Genomic DNA, 19,422 nt, shown 5'->3' with positions numbered 1-19,422 from the left:
CAAGTTTTGCTTAGGATCTATTAAAAAGCCCAATAAAAAGAAAAAGAAATGAAGTGTCCCGCTAGCTTGGAGGGAGAACGCAATTTCTTTTGTAGGTTTTTAAATATCCTTCTCCCCCACCCCAAGCAATGGACTCCCAATGACCAGGCCTGAATCGTTAATGTTTTACTATCTTTATTCTGGATTTCTTACAGAAAAACTCCTATTGAACTTAAAATAATTTATCCTCAAACATCTTGGTTTAGTGACCACCCTATCTACCCATCACTTTGTATGATGCAGACGCAGTCCGCCAACCACTGTTCTTAAAGTGTGGCCCAGAGATAGACTCTGGTTTTGGGGCCCTGCCCAAAATCTCTCATTTCCTTTGTTTCTCATAGTTTTGCAGGGCGTGTCGCTCTCAGTTTCTTAGCAAATACAGAGAGATTACAAGTGAACTCTTGGCTGATGTTATGATAGTCCCTCAATAAAATCACGCAAGATCCACAAAAATGCAATCTCTGATTTTTCAAAGCTCATTGAAATTGCTCTATAAAACATTTCAGTTTACTATTAGGGTCTAGGTGATCCTGAGCTTAAGTAAGACATGTCAACCCAGTGGAGGGTTGCTAAAGTTAGATGTGTTTCGATGTCTAAGAGCAGAGGTCAAAAAGAGATCCAGAAGTGGACATGACATTTACTGTATTTATCAAAAGGTCATGCCGTGTTACATTTGTTGTTCTTTAGCAAGCCATAAGTCTCTCTCGTGCCCTCCTGAGCAAGATAGCTGTGTTCTTTTCGCTCTACTGCATCACCTGCCTGGCTATCTAACTTCCAGCTCTTTTCCTCTCCTAGATGTCTCTCACAATTCCAGAACCTCCTGTTTTGGAGTCCCACAACTGTGCTGTTTTTTGGGTCCCCTTGATGCCATTCAATGGCAAAGTCAGAAAATACTGAAGTCTGCATTGTCCATCCATTTCACACCCACCCACAAACATATATATATCTGTGGCTTTTTTCAATTTAATATACTAAGGAATTGTGCTTCAACTTAGCAGAAACCTCATTATTCAGCAGACATAGTTCAGGGCCAAATTCATCATGATACTGGGAGATACCTGAACAGATCTTTTTAATTTAAAAGAGAGAGAGAGAGAGAGAGAGAGAGAGAGAGAGAGAGAGAGAAAGAGAGAGAGAGAGAGAGAGAGAGAACAGCTTCCCAGGGCCTGATTCAGATGAGATTTGCCAGTGCTATTATTAGCCCTAGGAAGGGGGAAAGACTGTCAAAGACAGATTTTTTTCCTAATTCTGATTACGAAGCACATGTTTGGAAGGAGTTGTTAGCCCTCCCTCTCTCTGCATTGCAGCCTTTATCCTTATCTCTGTGTGGTTGTGATTTCCTTTAAAATATGCTGGGGAAATTCTCTCATTAACTTGGTGCCCAGATTGCTAAGGATGGGAAAGAATCCCTAGGCACTCCAGGAAGACATGCAGCATTGTCTTTGCTATTGAGGCTCTCTGCTCACCTCTAGTCACTGAGTCAGAAATTGCATTCATATTTTCCATTCAATCCCTTTGCATCTTTCAGCCCATCACCAATACAAATCCATTTAAAAGCTTTGATGCCGCTGCAGTGAAGTGTTGTTCTGTGAGGAAGCAGGGGGACTTCTAGCTTCCTCAGCATCCTTGTAAAGCTGCACGCTTTTGCACTTGTTTCTAACACTTTAAAATGTGTAGCGAGGATACAGCCTTGTTGTCAATTAATGGCAGACTCAGCAAAGGGGAATCCTAAACGCTGATATCTTTTTCATAGAACGCAAAGACTGCGTTTGTAAAATTAAAACAAGCAAGCAAAAAGAAACTAGACTAAAAGGCTTGGGCTTTGGAATATGGATGGTCCTGAGTGGAATCTGAATATTGCCATTGTAAATCTTTTCAGTCTTTTTAAAGAAATCAGTTCTTATCAGATCATGCAGAGGGAAAAGGGACCGCAGCTGCCACCCAAGATCGAGTTGGATCCCTATATGCTCCATTGGAAAACTACACGATGGCTACATACAAGTTTCTCAGCGGAGAAAACGCAACTGCCTGGAGCTATTTCAGGTTAGTGAAATGGCACAGCGTGAGGGGCTTAAGCCCATTTTTCACATATACCACAGCCATACAGAGAATCAAGCCTCTGCACAGCTGGAAGTGAAGGACTGTACAGAGGGCAGCAGTGCTTCAGAAGGGGGAATACAGCAAGCAAACTGGCTAGTTCAGTTTTCTGTTGCTTTCCTGTTATTGTCTATGCTCCTCTCTATCTATTCAGTATTGCCATCTCTTAGGGCAGTGGTTCTCAACCGGGGGTCAAACAACCCTTTCACAGGGATCACAGCAGGGCAAGCAGCTTGGCTGGGGGGGGGGGTGGACACCACCACTGTTGCCACTCCTCCTGAAGGTGCCCACCAATTTTTATATGATTTATAATAAATTTATTTATATACAATCATGAACAATGGATCTTCACACCATTGGTCAGTTTTGGTTTAATTTCTGTGAAATGATTTTATGGTTGGGGGTCACCAGAACATGAGGAACTGTATTAAAGGGTTGCGGCATTAGGAAGGTTGAGAACCACTGTGTTACAATTTTCCTTCCTTTTAGGCCCCTCCTTCTCTTCCTGATCCTTTCTCTATATAGTATTTCACACATTCATAAATTCACACATTCATAAATTCACAAATTATTTATGCTAATTCCAATCTCTAACCGCTCCTGCGGAGCGGATTAAATAAAGCAGTATGGGCTGGTGGGGAGGAGTTAGGGCGGACTCTGTCCGGGATAAAAACTTGGAGGAGCGAATCAGGAGCCGCAAAGCGAGTGGCACAGGATAGATAAAGGGGGTGGGTTTTTTATGTGTTTTATTGTGGGGCTTTAAGTACTGTAACCCACCATGAGCCAGCTAATCTAGGAGTGATGGGTAATAAATTGAAAAATAAATAAATAAAATTAAAATATATTCTGAAAGCCAGTGTAATGTGGTGATTAAGAAGAGTGGTCTCTTATCTGGATAATCAGATTTGATTTCCTTACTCCTCCACACAAAGCCTGCTGAGTGACCTTAGGCCAGTCAGAATGCCCTCAGTCCTCTCTCATCTCCACCCACCTGACAAGGTGCTTGTTGTAGGGAGAGGAAGAGAAGCTGATTCTAAGCTGCTTGGGGACTCCTTAGGGAAGGGAAAAGTGGGGCATAAAGCCCAACTTTTCTTCTTCCTGTATCTGTTGATAATTTTGAACCACTTTACTGTTTTTCTGACAATATTTTAAAGCTGGTGATCTTTGAAAAGGTTCAAAGGGACTGAAATATCAAGATGTACTGGATTAGTATAAGGGAATGTCTAGGTCTGTACTCAGTGGATTTTGCTAATTAACCAAGGAGAAAGCATAAACATGTCTGTCATTGCGACAAAGGTATAATCTTGCCCATCTGGATGCTGAATCCTCCAAATATCTTTTTAATTGAAAATTTTAAACACACTCTTAAAGCCATCTGACTAATGAGCTCCTGCTTTTTCTCATTTGTGCACAATCTATTTATAAAGTTATTCATTACCTGTCACCTCCCAAAACAAGGTCCTCCCATGTAAAATTAAAAGGCTCATGGATAAATTCATTGGAAAAAGTATCTTGCTTTTGGCTAGATAGATTAATGAGCACAAGCTAAAAGATTACCCTTTTTGTGGCCAGATCAGTCTTTTATAATGGCATGCCAGGATAATACCAGGTTTCACTTTCTGCATTCAGGAAGGCATTTAAAATGATTCTATTTCCAAGGGCATTTGGCAGATGATAAGTCTGGATGTGCTGATCTTGTGCTTTCTTTTTATCTGTTGACGGAGTGCTAAACTCTTTTTGTGTCCTTGCTACTTTCCCGTGCATTGTTAGCCACCTTGAAATTAAGGAGACAAGGTGGGATATAAATGTTTTAAGGAAATAACTGAATATCCCTGATATTTAATTTTTCCAAGAGGGTATCCACCATTTTCATCCATTTCTACTGCTTTCCTTTCTGTCGGGAGGCTGTTTGGGTTTGTCCCTTAGATTGACGATTGCCATGAGCAGTGTGTGTTTTTCCTAATATCATTGTTTTCTGACATCCTGTTTCTTTTTATATGGGTCTCCCATGTTCATACAGTTTTCAAAAGAGAATTTTTTTTTACTATACTCTATTGTTTTAACTATTAATTGAGACTGGAGTGCCTGGGCAACTTTGAAAACACCCAAAGGTGCTCTGTAATCAGAAGCAAGAGCCAGGAAAAGGACCGCTTGCTATATCTCCATGAGCCATCCCTTTTATTACATTGCTGCTTTCTGCCTTGTGGGTGAAAAATAGGAAGGTCTTGTCTTAGGCACGTGGGAATGGGCAATCACAACAAGGAAAAGCAGTACAATGGGAGAAAGGCAAGCACCACTTTCCCCAAGCTTTGATTAAACACCAATCATTTCCTCCTGCTGTACCCTGCTCACTACTCACAATCAAGGAGCCAATCATTTTCTACAAATATTTGGTGCGCCTAAATGCCTGTATGTGTACTAAAGTGGTTTCTCACAAAATTAGTCTTTTTTTACAGCTGCTGACTCCCTTCCCCCATCTGCCATCATTTCCAGTAGTTAAAGAGCACACATTAAAGGTGGGGAGAAATCAGTAAATACATTGTTGACCCGAGGCTTACAGTTTAAATGTGCGGGCCTTTTCTGTCTGTTTGTCCACAAACCCAGTCAACCTTGCAATAGATTCTTGCAATCATTTCATGAACAGATACTGCTGATTGTGCGGGTATAAAAATCAGGCAATGTATGAAATGTCAGTCACTGAGAGGATGCATCCAACAATGCAGATGTACGAAGAAGACAAACCACAAGGCATTCTGTGCTTCAGATTGCATTTCAATTGCACTCCAGACTGTGATGCAGGGAACCCTCTCTCTGCAGCCAGAAATTCTTTCTGCCATGTAAATGTTTGGTAGATCAAGCCAATGTCTGGACATCAACTGTAGCTTATTTACTTGACATTTCTATAGGTTAAATATTTCAGTTAATTAAAAACACGAATTAATTCACCTCTCCATTTGTATAGGGAGAGTCCAGAATTTCTGTTTCCCTTTAAAGTGATAATACCCTGTACCACATTATGATTCATTCCCAAATGGAATTTTCCCAAATATCCAGAATTGCTGCAGGAAGAAAAGGGAAGAATGAGTATTCTATGAGTAGAAACTTGTTCACAGGTTTTTTAATTCTGTTCCTAATTTTGTTTAAATACATTTACTCATCTACATTAAGTTCTTCTCCTAGAAAAGCAGAATCTTGTGTGTTCACTTAATGTGAGTTTTGCTTGTTAATTGACTGTACTGTCTGATGGCTCATCTGTTCAAATGTGGTAACATTTAAGTTTTTCAGTTTCTTCCACTGGTTTAGCAAATTGTAAACCTTTCTTAATTCTTCCGTATCTGACTGTCTGCTGAAATGGGAATTATCTTTATCCGAAACCCTGTCTATTCCATTTTATCTATTAAAAACTTTCTAGTCCATGTCTTATACAATGTAATATAGTATATAGGTTTACCTGTATGTATTTGAGCTTGTTTAAATAGTTTCCCATTTCCAATAGATTTTATTTAAAGAAGGAAAAATAGAATACAATATGGTAAATAAAACTTGTATTTTGACATTACTATATTTCCTTCTATATCCATAAAAAGTGTAAAAACTTTTTATATTCCAGATTGAGTGTTCATCATATATACTGTTGTTTACCCAATAGCAAACTCATGGATGGATGGATGGATGGATGGATGGATGGATGGATGGATGGATGGATGGATGGATGGATGGGTGGGTGGGTGGGTGGGTGGATGGGTGGATGGGTGGATGGATGGATGGATGGATAGATGGATAGATAATACACACATTATATATACATATATTTTGAGCTTGTTTAAATGTTTTTGTGGTTTGTCAAATTGACAAACAGACTGGGCATAAAGAAGGCTTTAACATTTTAAAATAAATAAAAACAAATACCTATATCAAGGGGGAGGAAATAGACCTTTCCCATACAGCTCTCAATAAATGCATTTTCAGAATCCAATTCTCAAACATTAACTCCCAAAGAACACCTATTATTTTCCTGAATCTATAGTACTTCTAAGCATTCTATTGGACTCCATTATTCCACAAATTATATTCTGATCAAATTTCATAATTTATTAGGTTACTGTACTTGATTCTATCAGTTCATTCTGTTGTTATCAAATTGTATAGCCCTCTAATATATACACAGCATAATTAATTCTATGGCTTATTAAATATTCTGCTGTTTTTTTAAATCACAAGAATGTGTTAAAATGAAATTGTGCTGCATATTGGCTTAGAAATATCAGTAATTTCTTAATCAACTTCATTAAAAATGCCTTCATCCATTTAACAAACACTTTTTCTTACTGACAGTTTTAACAGGGGGAGCTCTCAGTTCAGTTTAAAGGGAAACAGCCCTGTATTTTGCCCCAATAGACAGCTGCCAGTGTCTTTAAATATAACCCTTGTGCATCTATGGTGGCACCGTTCAATGACTGCCAGCAGCAGTTATGAGCCTATGCTCTTGAAGTTTCAGCCCTGCTGGGGAACCAGAACAAAATACTAAGGGTTGTGAATGCCCAGTTCTGTTCTCTTCCTCTGTCCTGAGGTGAATGGTGAGCACTCTAAGTGGATAGCAAGTGGTAGGTGAAGCGGTAGAGTTTATAAAGGGTTCCATTTTCCTCCTTTAAGCCTCCATAGACATTTGCATGAAGTGGTGCAAAACAAACCTCTCCTGTATTGTATTTTTTAAATAATTACATTAGGTTGTTCAGTTTGATTTCAAGGTTTTTAATTTTATTTACAATTGCAAATAGCAGCAACTTTTTATCATACGTCTCATCCTCTGCAGCTGGCTGCTCATTTATTTAAATATCAGTTTTAATGCAGCTTCAATTAGTCAGCAGAAGGCAAACAAAAGAACTCTATCTAAATTCTGAGTAATGCTATTCCCAGTTGTTCTCTTTCCACTCCATTTTGGCCAGGGAATATGTAGTTCTTCAGTAAATTCCATCAACGTGTACCATCCGGTTGATATTAGCACAGCATTTGCAGCTCTGAGTTTGAGAGGGAAGGAAAGGACACAAGAGCTTTGCATGAATACTAGATACAATTAGGAAGTTCTCCCACATAAGCCCTGCTAAAATAAACAGGAGTTGCCAGAGTAGGTTTTCTGCCGTCTGTTCCTTGCATCTTCCTTCTTTAAGAAAAATATATTCATGCCTATCTTAGGTTGGGTGAGTGCTGGTAGCCTGATAGAATTATCCCTCTGCCTAGAAAGAGTAATTGCAGTGCTAGAAAACATTTGGGAGCTACTGGCTGATCTGTAACCTGCATCCCAGTCATAACGTATGTGTGAGTGACCATGCACAACTGCAATGAACTGTTGAGAAGGAAGAACTGAAGCAACCTGCTGAACAGGTCATTGAACTGTCTGTGATCAAAACCAGCTCTGTCTGTGACTTGCGACCTCAATGTGAGGCAACCCAGCGGGTGAGAACATCCCTAGGCAAAACATGGCTAGATGTCTTTATTAAGGAATTAACAGTACAGTCCTGTATGGTGCTGAACATAGACTGGAGTGACTCTCCATAGGATTGCAGTGTAAATTCATTCCCCCACAGGAAGAACACCAGGGCAAGCAGAAAAACAGCTTGAACCCAGAAACTGGTGAGAGAATGACTTTGCTTGCTTTGTCCCCCCCCCCCACTCCTTCTAAAAAGAACTCTGCCTTAGCTGACAGATACCTTGGGGCTGTAGACGTGAGACTGGTTTGCCTTATCAACCAGGGTACTAAGAACCTCAATTCAAACAAAGAGCAAGGTCCCTAAAACTCAATTTCAAGCAAGAACATCAGTGAGGAAAGAGCAACTAGGCCTCAACTGGGTAATTCCCCAGTAGGCATTACTTTTATCTCTTTGATGTACAACTATTATCCTACTTTGGCACTTTCTGTTTTAATTAACATCAGTAGTTGTTTACACTCTTCCTGCCAGTAAAGTGGTGTCATCTGCATACCTCAAACTGCCAGGGTTTCTTCCACCAATTTTCACTCCACTTTTATGTAAAACTAATCCAAGTTTCCTTGCATAAAGAGTGTAGAAATAGGGACATAAGGTGCATCCTTATCTGACACCTTTGCCAACTGAAAACCATTATTTTTCTCCATACCCTGTCCTAATAGCAGCCTCTTGTCCAGAGTATAGATTGTGCATTGAAACAACCAGATGCTGTGGCACAACCATTTCCCTTGAAATTAATCATAACCTTTCATGATCCTCAATCAAAGCTTTGCTGTAATCTATAAAACACTGGTTTTCTTCTGAAATTTTCTCATAGCTTCAGTAACCAAGGTATATTTGCAATATGATCTCTAGTAACTTTCCTTTTTCTGAATCCAGTTTAAACTTGCTCATTCCATACAAGGTAACAGAACATCATTGTACTCATGTGAGAAATTAATGCAATGGTCCAATTGCTGAAGACTTTGGTATGTCGACTGACTATATCCAGTCTGTGAGCTTTCCACATTTGTTGGCACAAACTCTGTTTTTATAGCCTGGAATATCAGTATTCCAGCCAGCTATCTAGGTTATCTGGATTTTTATCATCTAAATTCCTCTTCCATTTTCTCCCTCAGGCTACCACTAAGTATATGGTTCATAATATCAAAGACTGCTGTAAGATCTAGCAACAATAACAGATTTCTTTTCTTCACGTGAAGAAAAGATTGTCCATCAGTGTCACTAAACCCATCTCTGTCCCAAACCAAGACTTCTCTTCAGGAAAAAGTCTATCATCTCATTAGTTATAAGATCTTTGTAACTGGGGAGGTTGGGGTCAAGCTTGGGACCTTTTACATGGAAAAGTCATGCTATACCAGTAAGCCACAGCCCCTCCCCTATTTAGTAATGAAAATATTTGCATCTGTATCTATACTCCATATGTGCTGCCTCAGCAATCCAAGGCTGTTAGAAACTATATTGCTTCTTTAAAAATGTTGATCTGATGGGAATTGAATTGCATTTTATTACCCAAACAGTTTTCCTTGCTACAGGGGGAAAAATAACTTTCAATTACAAAGTATTAAAACTGAAATATTTATATATATTACCAACATTCCCATGATAGCATAAATTTTTTCCAAATGTTAACTCCAGAATGTGTGATTATTTGATTACCAACAGGATCAAATCAAAGCAAAGCTGCTGAATCACAGTTAAAATCTATGCTCTAAGCTTTTGCGCTCAGCTCTCTAGGGTAAATCAATATGGACCTGAATTCCCCTTTACTCAGATGTTAATATGCAAGGGATATTAAATAGAAACAATTAAAATGCTTGAGCTTAGAAAAAAAGAATTGCCATACATTTTCTTTACAACTACGGGGTGTCTAGGGGAAACCAGAATTCTATTTGTTTCCTTGTACTTATCCCATATGGTTCAATCATTGGTTAGCAGCAAATCAAAATAATAATGAATCTGGCTCCTTTGCTGTAAGAGACATATGCCACAAAATTATTAAATCAATGTCTTCTTCTTTTCCTTCTTTCTTTTTTCTTCTGTGTAATTAACTTCTGAAATAAAACATTTAAATAATTCACTAAAATGTATGTGAAATGACTATTTACACTGCTGCAAAGATGCAATTGGGCTATGGGGAAATAGCCCCATGTTTGTAGCAACAGAAAAAAACAAAGCCATGGTATTTGTTAGTACAAGTGGTCTGTTAAATAGCCCAGTCTGCAGCAGAAGCCTGACTTTTTTACATATGGCACTAAACTGAAACTTCCTCCCCCCCCCCTCCATGCCTGATTTGCATTTCAGATTTATGAAGCCTTCATCATTTCAGGCTCAGTACTGCTGCTGAAAAAGGAGGGCAAAAATTGCTGCTTGTTCCAGCCTTTTCCTTAATTTTCTCCTGATAGATTTTCAATGCAGATCCATCTTTTCTGCGAGTGAAAACAAATTATGCCACACATTCCTCATGCGTTCAGCTCTCCCTAGCATCCATCATCCTGAAGGCAACACATTTTCCTAATATCATTTTAGTAAAACCTGCTGAACATCAGTGACATCAATTTGTGCACAGTGGTGGAACAGGACAAACCATCTCAACAGAGTGCCTTGCCAACTTTCTTGCAGATTCTCTAACTGTTCAAACAGAATACAAAGTATCTTCAGCTTAAATGCATTCTGCAATAGTCCACATCAGCAAGCCAGTATCCCATATGTACTCTGGTGTTGTCAAAGAGCGCCAAGGAAGTGCTTGAATTGAGCAGAATATTTCTGCAGATGAGGGGGACTTCCACCAGCACAGCACCCCTCCCCATTGTATCCCAAACTTCCCCTGAAATGCTGCTGCTGAGTGACAAGGGACCTACATGAAGGTAACAGGTGTCTGCATTGGGAAACAGAAATCTATAAAAATCACCTCTCCTTCCCTTTACCGAAAGAGTCCCTGGGATCAAGGTCAGGGGTTCTCAATTACAACAGTGATTGATTTAGGGGTGGGGGGTTGATTCCATAGCAGGATCTTCCCTGGTATCAAAGCCAACCTGACCAGTATGTAGTTTCCTGAATCCTGCTTCTTTTCTTCTTTGAAGATTGGGACAACATTTGTCCTTTTGGTGTTTTGTGACACCTCACCAGTTTGTCTCAAAGATGGTAGAGCATCTGAGAGTACATCAGCCAGTTCATTTAGTAGATGGAAGAAAGCCATCTATGACAGACTCCTACAACAGCCCTTTCTGAGGTAAATTTGGCCCTCCATAATAAAATGTTGTTCCATCACAGACTGAGCAGCCCTTGTAGCCCTTGTCATGGCTATAGGACAAAAAATGCCTCAGTGGGTCTGATCCTAATCCACAGGGAGCCAGGCGACCTTGTTTCTCTCCCTTGCACGCTTTCAAGTGCAGAAACCACCCCTTGAATTTGTTCAGGAGGGGAACAAGATTGCCCAGTCCCCTCCATACCATGGCATTTTTAATGGTCAAATTCTTCTGTAAAATGGCATCAGTGGTCATGGGTTGAACCTGTTGCCACTGCAATGTTTAGATTGGCCATAATGGAACATTATTTTGAATTCCTCCAGCAGCATCCAGCCCAACTTCAGGCTCTTACCCTTACAGACAGCAGGAACCATGAAGAATGAAGGGGAAAGAGAGTGAATGCTAACGAACATCCTGAAATTTCTGCATATAGAAATAATGTCCTTTTTATAAAATCTGGAATTATTTTTTTTAAGTGCACATCTCTACATCCCTACTGAACAATTCTTTTCAAAATCAGGAGGGGGAACCCAAATCATTAAAGTGTTGGTTTTGAGTAATGCTTAGTTATAACATGCATATATAGAGATCAAAGTCTTTATTTTATTTTACACTTGTTGGTCCCATTGTGCTCTGTTCTGTCCAACCAGGTGAGGCACAAGGGTGAATGATCTTGCAACCACTGACCCCTGCCCTTTGCTTGGCTCCATCACCCATCTCTTTGCTCTCGTGTTGTGTTGTGTGGGCAAGTCCATGTGCGGACACATTGTAACACCTTATTAAAAAGTAGAGTAATCAAGCCATCACTGAGGTGCTGTGGCAAAGTGGTAAAACCCATGATCTGCATCCAGAGGGTGCCAGGATCAGTCCTTAGTATCACCAGCTAAAGATTATCGTATTTGCCTGCTGCCAGTGAAGAGATAAAGCTATGCTAGATAGAACAATTAGTGTGATTTATTATCAGACAATTCCATCCATTCTTCCTCTTCCCCGCCCAGGAGATTTTAAGTACAGCCTGTCTCAACAAAAGTATTTCTGGACTTCTTTCCCCTCCTCAGTGCAAGAGCTGCCCATTAATACCGTATGCCATGGAACACAGGATGTGGAGAAATATCTAGCATGTCACAGCTGAATAAAAAGTTAATCATAATCAACATTCCAACCCAAATTCTTTCATCATCCTGCAAACATCCCACTTAATGGAAACCCCTCTTATAACTACAAAAAGATTGTGCAAAGATTGTGCCTTTGTTTCATGCTGCTATCACTCTAATATCGCACTGAAGGGGGGAAAGTATCTACTCATTGTCTACCCTTGTTGTTATGCACTGCTTTTTGCTCTTATGCCACCCCCCAAAAAAGTATTTTCCTATGTTATATAGTTCTTATTCAACACAATGAACCCTCCTTCCACACTGATGGGGAGATATGCATTAGGCGTACCCCGATCTACATTGTATTCCCATCTGGTAATAAAGCCTCTTATACAGATTGACTGAGTTTATGTGATGGCTCAGAATGTTCAGTTGCTCAAGAGAACAAACCAGTTTTCTCTCCATACTTCTGTGAAGGAAGATAAAAGGTGTACATTTCACTGGTGGGTTTACAGAAGGACGAAGCGCTCCGAGGGATTTTGAATTAGGGAGAGTAACAAAAAGGGCAGGGTAAGTTGAGACTGAGGGAAATCTGCCTTCATGAAGCAGAGGTGAAAAACGAACCTTGAGGGAAAAGGTAGTAAAGATGGGGAACTGAGGCAAGAACAGGCTTTGAAACCACTCCACACAGCCTGGGATCAGCAGGATAGGCCCGGTTCTTTTGAAGTAGACAGAGGAAAAAGTGCTCAAACTTTTTAGTGCCAGCTGTTTTGGCTGTGCAGTAAGACACAACCTCTGTTGTAAAATAAACTAGTGTGGAAGAAGGTTGAGGGATGCAGACAGTATCATGTATCATTGTCTATTTCAGAAGAAACCATCATTCCTAGATGAAATGACATTTTAAAAAAATATGTCTCCTATCAACTTTCTTGGTTGTTCCTTTATACAAGTTTTGTCAGCTCTCTGAATCAAAGAATTGCCACAAACAAAACCAGCAGGAAATGTCAAAGTAGACTTTTTAACCTCAAAAGTAAAATATTATTGTGAAAAGCAGGGTCGGCTCTTAAGGATTTTGTTGCAACGCTGGCAAAATAACTTTCCCATCTTACACATGGCTGGAGTAATTCCATACATAATGCAGACTTATCACAGACATTCAACTATTTCTATGAAACATATTTAGGCTGCTACCTTAAGAACACTTTCCTCAGAGTAGTTCCTATTGAACAAAATGCTACTTACTTCCAAGTAGACCTGCTTAGGCTCGCTAAATTGCTAAATGCCATTCTTAACAAACGACTTCAAAATGAAAAAGCTGCCTCACTATCCTTTTCAAAATGTCCCTCATGGGATTCTCTATGTTGTCCTCGTCTTTTCTTGCATTTAAAAGAGAGAAAGAAAATATCTGGTTTCTTATCAGCTGATGGAATCAGACCTCTCAGTCAAACCGTGTCTCAATTTTTCAATCTCCTCTCCCAGTAGTTTTTTACCTGCTTGGTGTTCTTTCTCCACTGTGTGAATTCACGATTTATGTTTTTAAAAGACAGAGGAGAGAACATCAAACAAAACAGAAGAAGGCTAGCCTGCCTGATAATTTTCCGAGGACAGGAAGCTGCTGCATTTATTCGGATTACTGGCGACCTTTATGGGAAAAGGCTATAAACAAGGTGAACATTTTATTGCCCAAAACAGGCTGATGTTTTGTTCTCATCTTCCTTGTTTATGTCTCTCCAAATTCAATGTGTTGTGAATCTGTCTTATGAATATACCATAGTCTGAAGTGGTTTCTTTCATTTTTTTTTATTATGACGGTATAAAATTCATTTTTCTTTCAAAATATTATCATCTCTCTAGATAAACAGCATTAGAATCAAAAGTAATTTGCCAATGCCCTTTCAGCTGTGGGGTAAAGTGAAAATACATCAAAATGTGTCGGGGATTTTTCTTCTTTGGGAAATACAGGCCACCTATCTTTAACTCCTTCGGCAATAATCAAAAAGATTGTTGGCTGGGCTCACTACAGAGATGTGGTGTGTTTCCTGCACTAATTCCAAACATCTCTTACATGCTGTTGCAAGGGCAGTCCAGCCATTTAACTAACAGGCAGTAGCATATCTAGGGTATGGCAGCCAGGGCACCTGCCATGGGAGGGGGGTGGCAGGCATCTGAGCCAGGACTATGGAGAGGGTAATTGGTGCTAGCCATGTGGGACATTGTTGGGGAAGATAAGCAGGCCTGCCAAGGGCACCTGTCTGGCTCCCTGCAAACACTTCCTTGTGCCCCCCCCTCACAGCTGGCTCCTGCTGCCCTCCTGCCATTCTGTGTGTGGATGGGAGACCCTTGAGTGCCGCCTTGTCCCAGTTTAGCATGGCACAGATGGAGGTCCAAGAACTCCCTCTATACCACACCTGGCTAGGTCCAGTCAGGGCTGGGCTGTGCCTTGAGGGGCTCCTGGCCATGTGCAGAACCCCATGAGCATGTGCCTGCAGCGGGATCCAGAGGGAGGTAGCCTGCTGAATGGGACTTTGCTGCACAGAGCCCAGCTGAGCCCCCAGTTTTCTCTGTTTCCAGTTTTGCAGCAGGAGCCCAGGAAGTGGCATCCTCAGATAGCCTGGCAAGCTGTGGCTGGGCTGGGGCACTGTGAAGCCGAGCACACACTGCGGGGCACAGATGGAAGAGCCAGGGCAATGGCAGGAAGTGGTGGTGGGACTGCAGTGGCCTCAGCATGAGGCATGTTCTGACAGTACCCAGCTTCTTGGTTCTGCTGCTGGGTGTGTCACTGGCCTGCTACTCACTGAGGCCAGATGGCACACAAGACCTGGCATACTTGGTGGCCGTGGTGCTGGAGGGCAAGGACCCAACTCAAGCAACAACAGCAGCCATAACCCAGCAGTTGCCGTTGCTCTGCCTCCCCATTTGCCAGGGCTTGCAGCTGAGGTACCCTTGCAGGAACCCTGACCCCACAACACCAAGCCCAGTCTACCCACCCACCCCCATGTCACCATATCCCATCTCCACCCACTCCCTGCCCCTATGCCGTCCACTTGCCTACCCTGGGTGCCAAATAGGTTTTGGACACCACTGCTTACAGGGAAATTTCCCTGTGGGCTGCTGTCACAGAGGCCTCTTGGTGACTAAGCCCAGCAACTCTGCCAGCACTTCAGGGGCCACCTGGCCTCCTTGGTAACTTGTATCTGCTCACCTGTGGATTCATCCTGCACGGCTGCCATTTTGTGTGCTAATGCAAAGGATGAGCCTATGCCCATTGTCGAGCCACTGGATTCAGTGGCACCTGAAGGGCTGGCTTGTAGCACCACAAAGACAATTCTACTGGATTTGTACCAGAGGAGTTTTAATTTCTTCAGCCCAGTCCTGTCCCACTGTAAAAATCATATGAGTATAAATAGGAAGACAGTAGGGTCTCAAAACAGCAAAGACTGCCTTTAACCTATGCTTATTCATCGGGGTTTATACAAAGAGGCAAGACATTCCATATTCTCTGTGATCAGGAATCCTGTTTTTTTCAGGGATCCCAATTGTATGGCAAGACAGCCATGTGCAAATACCCCTCTGTGAAGGTTTCCTGATGGTGTGCAACTCCTAGTAAATATTCCAGTAAACACACAGGGTTAGAGCAGAAGATTCTGCCTCCTCTTTGTGCATGTTTGCTGTACATGCTCAGAATGTGTAACAAGAAATTCTACAGGTCTGCAGGACATATAGATTTGGCATTTATTCAAGAATCAATTTATATGTAGAAGTAACATAAATGAAAGGTGAGCATTTAAAAAAAAAGATAAAATCTTCACTGGCGAACATGCAAATATGTAGGAGCCTGGTATTTGGAAATTATGGTCCGAAGGTGAACAAATGCAGAAATGGCCTTCAGTTAATTAGAAATACAGCATATCAGATAGGGAACATCTTCAGGAAGGATGCTGAAACTAATGACTAATAGAGCAATCTCAATCTCTAGAGGTAATACTGATTTCCACTAATCTATAAAAAGGAAGCAGAGTTTCTCAAAGTTAACAGGTAGTGTTTCAAAGTGCTATGAGAGGGGGGATCGATAGGGACTTGTGGAAGAGAGGGAGCCTCGTTTCTCCACTGATCCTGCTTCCTCTGCCTCCTCCCCAAGCCTCATGTCTTGTGCTTCCCCACCCTCTCATTGTGTGCTTTTATCTAGGCAAACCTCCTCTTGCATACAGTTTGATGGTGTGGTTAGAAGTGCGGACTTCTAATCTGGCATGCCAGGTTCGATTCTGCACTCTCCCACATGCAACCAGTTGGGTGACCTTGGGCTCGCCACAGCACTGATAAAGCTGTTCTGACCGAGCAGTGATATCAGGGCTCTCTCAGCCTCACCCACCCCACAGGATGTCTGTTGTGGGGGGGGGGTAATAGGAAGGTGACTGTAAGCCGCTTTGAGCCTCCTTCGGGTAGGGGAAAGCGGCATATAAGAACCAACCCTTCTTCTTCTTCTTTCCCCCCACTGTCACATTTGTTCCCACCAACCTATCTAGTTGTATATTCCCCCCACCCCACCCCAAGCCAGTCCTTTCCTCCTTGGCCAATCCTTACAGTCAGCACAAAAATACACGCAAAACAGTGAACCTGTGCAAGAGACACAAATTACTCTGGGGGAATCACCCAGAAATATTCTGTCCCCACATACACATACCCCACCACTGAGATTTTTTTTTTCATCTACATGGGAAGGCCAACATGGAAATTAGATATACACTATAGACTGTATATTTCACCTTTTTATTCACTTGAAGTTTTTTTCCCCTTAAATCAGGTTTAAAAGTTAAAGGTAAAGGTATCCCCTGTGCAAGCATCGAGTCATGTCTGACCCTTGGGGTGACGCCCTCTAGCGTAAATCATGTTACCCCATCACAATTTTACCACATGGGAAAACTACAGAATAGGCTGTCCATAATCTATTTGCAGTAATGCTTCTGAGTCAAATATGTATAATTATGTTGTCAGTATCAGTGGTTCAAGTTCTGCAGAATAATAGAAAGGGGCACCAAGTTTATGTCATCACTCTATGTAGATTTATGAGCAGACTAATAAGGGTGAAAAACTACTTTTGAAAGACTTTTAAGGACTTCCCCCTTATCCCACTAAATTAAGTTTTGATTGATTTCAGGAATCAGGCTCAAGGAGTTTACATGGATTAATTCCTTGCAATGGTATGTCCCTATTCTCTGCCTCTCTTGGAATATTGATGGTAAGTATATTCTCCCCCATCTAGCTCATTAAATTATCTTATTATTTTTCAAAAAAAATCCCTCAAAACTATAATACCTCATCACTGGTGTTATTATCTGCTTCAGGAGCACAGTATGTTTTCTATTAGCCCTGATTGTTCAATGTGGCTTGAAGGGAAATGTCTCTGTTCTTAATTTGATTGACTTTCTCTTTATGTTTAGATAGCTGAAGATGAAATATATTGCATCTCTCTGAGCCACTAGGAGTCCTACTGTCTTCAAATGTGCATCATTGGTTTGTCTTTTCTTCTTTCCTTTTGGAGGCATCTAGTATTTTTGTAAATGTCGACCAGCTGCGAGTTGAATATAATAGGTTTAAACATTGTCAGTATTAAATGGAACTTTTATTAGAAGGCTTGAGAACCACTGTTCTATACCATAGCATTTTCCAGTTCTTCCAGTTGTTTTGGCTTTGCATATGAGTTTGCATGTTTTCCATCTCATATAATGAAACTGTATTTAGGGACTAGAAATCATTTAGCCTACTAAATATGCAGGTGGTGTGCATGTCCCTGATACTAAATAACAGATGTAAGAGTTAAGCAACTAGGATCACATCACAATTCTGTGTTTGGAGACGGAATGATAATGTGCAGCTTTTTGAGCATGCCATTAGCTATTAGGTTTAGGATTTGTATGTGCATACATTGTTTTCCAAATTAATTATTATTATTATAGCTTTCTGACATCTATTGTCAATAATTGCCCCATAGCAGCAAAAAAAAAAAGTATCTTGTGAATGATGTTTAACATGTATGCATAGAAAGAAGAAGCACTAGACACCCCATTGATTCCCCAGCTGCTGTTTTATGAAACCTCTAACCTAGTAATGGCACTACTGAATTTGCCTCTGCAGTAATGGAAAAGCAGAATACTCAATATCACAATTATAAATAGTTCTGCGCCAACAGTGGCTTGCGTGTATTTCTGGTTATAAACGGAAATCATTCCAGTTTTAACACATTTATCCTGATTTTACTGCTAACAAAAAGAGCCTCTTGTGGCGTAGAGTGGTAAGGCAGCCGTCTGAAAGCTTTGCCCATAAGGCTGGGAGTTCAATCCCAGCAGCCGGCTCAAGGTTGACTCAGCCTTCCATCCTTCCGAGGTCGGTAAAATGAGTACCCAGCTTGCTGGGGGGTAAACGGTCATGACTGGGGAAGGCACTGGCAAACCACCCCGTATTGAGTCTGCCATGAAAACGCTAGAGGGCGTCACCCCAAGGGTCAGACATGACTCGGTGCTTGCACAGGGGATACCTTTACCTTTACCTTTACTGCTAACAAAATGGGACAGGCACAATCCACCAGACTTAAATTCATTTAAGGCATATTTATTTCAATGAAAAAAGTTAAAGAGGGCTGCATTCATCGGAGCTCAGCTATACTGAACTTTGGCTGAGTTGTGTACAAGTCATTCAAATTAAAACAAAAAGCGATGACTTGGTGAATAACATCTGTAGACTGCACTTTTTGCTCTAAAGTGTATTCCAGAAACAAAAACTGAGTAACACCAAGGACCAAACTAGACCTAGGCTGATTCCTTAGTTATGATTTGCTGGGGGTTGGGTGGGTTTATTGCATCAGATTCTAAATGTAGACTTCAAAATTGCATCTGGCATTCTGCATCTGTGGTTTTCTCCCGTCATTGGTCAGGACTTCAATTGCGCCATGTGTTTTGTGTTTCTGTCAGGAGAGTGGGTGGTCCCGCCTTCTACCAGACCCTTCCCCCTTTTTGGTCTGAGTGTGTGCAATACCACATTCACACCATTGTGCAATCAAAAAATTTAAAAAATGCACACACCTATCCCTCGATTCCTGGGGCACTCAAATCCCCCAAGCAAAGGGGGGGGGGAGTTCTTGTGTTGCATGATGACAAAACAATCAGCCACCATTACACAACTGCTTATCTGCATGAAAATTATGAAGTGTCCTGTTGCACCTAAAATCATGCAAGTGCGTTTAAGATGCTGAAGGGGAAGAAGAGAGTAATGTGGAGTCCTAGGTTTTAACTTAATGTTAATTTTCTGTAGCATTCCCTGTAAGCAGGCATCATTGTTATTGGTGGTGGTGGTGGTGGTGGTAGTAGTAGTAGTAGCAGTAGTAGTAGTAGTAGATCTATCACCTTTATTTTATTTTGCAAAAAAAAAAAATCCCAGGTATTACGTCTAAAGGGCCTGTGCTATAAA

The 19,422-nt window shown here is 41.1% G+C and overlaps 1 protein-coding gene across 1 annotated transcript; it reads left to right on the top strand.

The window, feature by feature from the left end:
• The first annotated feature begins 1,425 nt into the window (after positions 1-1,425).
• Positions 1,426-17,466, top strand: LOC143821114 (uncharacterized). Its single transcript, XM_077304750.1, has 4 exons — positions 1,426-2,082; positions 13,505-13,628; positions 17,117-17,197; positions 17,400-17,466. The coding sequence occupies exons 1-4, from the start codon at positions 2,027-2,029 to the stop codon at positions 17,439-17,441; spliced, it is 303 nt and encodes a 100-aa protein (XP_077160865.1). The 5' UTR covers positions 1,426-2,026; the 3' UTR covers positions 17,442-17,466.
• The last annotated feature ends 1,956 nt before the right edge of the window (positions 17,467-19,422 follow it).

This window comes from Paroedura picta, chromosome 11 (genome assembly GCF_049243985.1).
Source record: "Paroedura picta isolate Pp20150507F chromosome 11, Ppicta_v3.0, whole genome shotgun sequence".
Lineage (NCBI taxonomy): Eukaryota > Metazoa > Chordata > Lepidosauria > Squamata > Gekkonidae > Paroedura > Paroedura picta.
The sequence above is the reverse complement of the archived record's forward strand: the minus strand, read 5'-3'. Positions and strand labels throughout refer to the sequence as shown.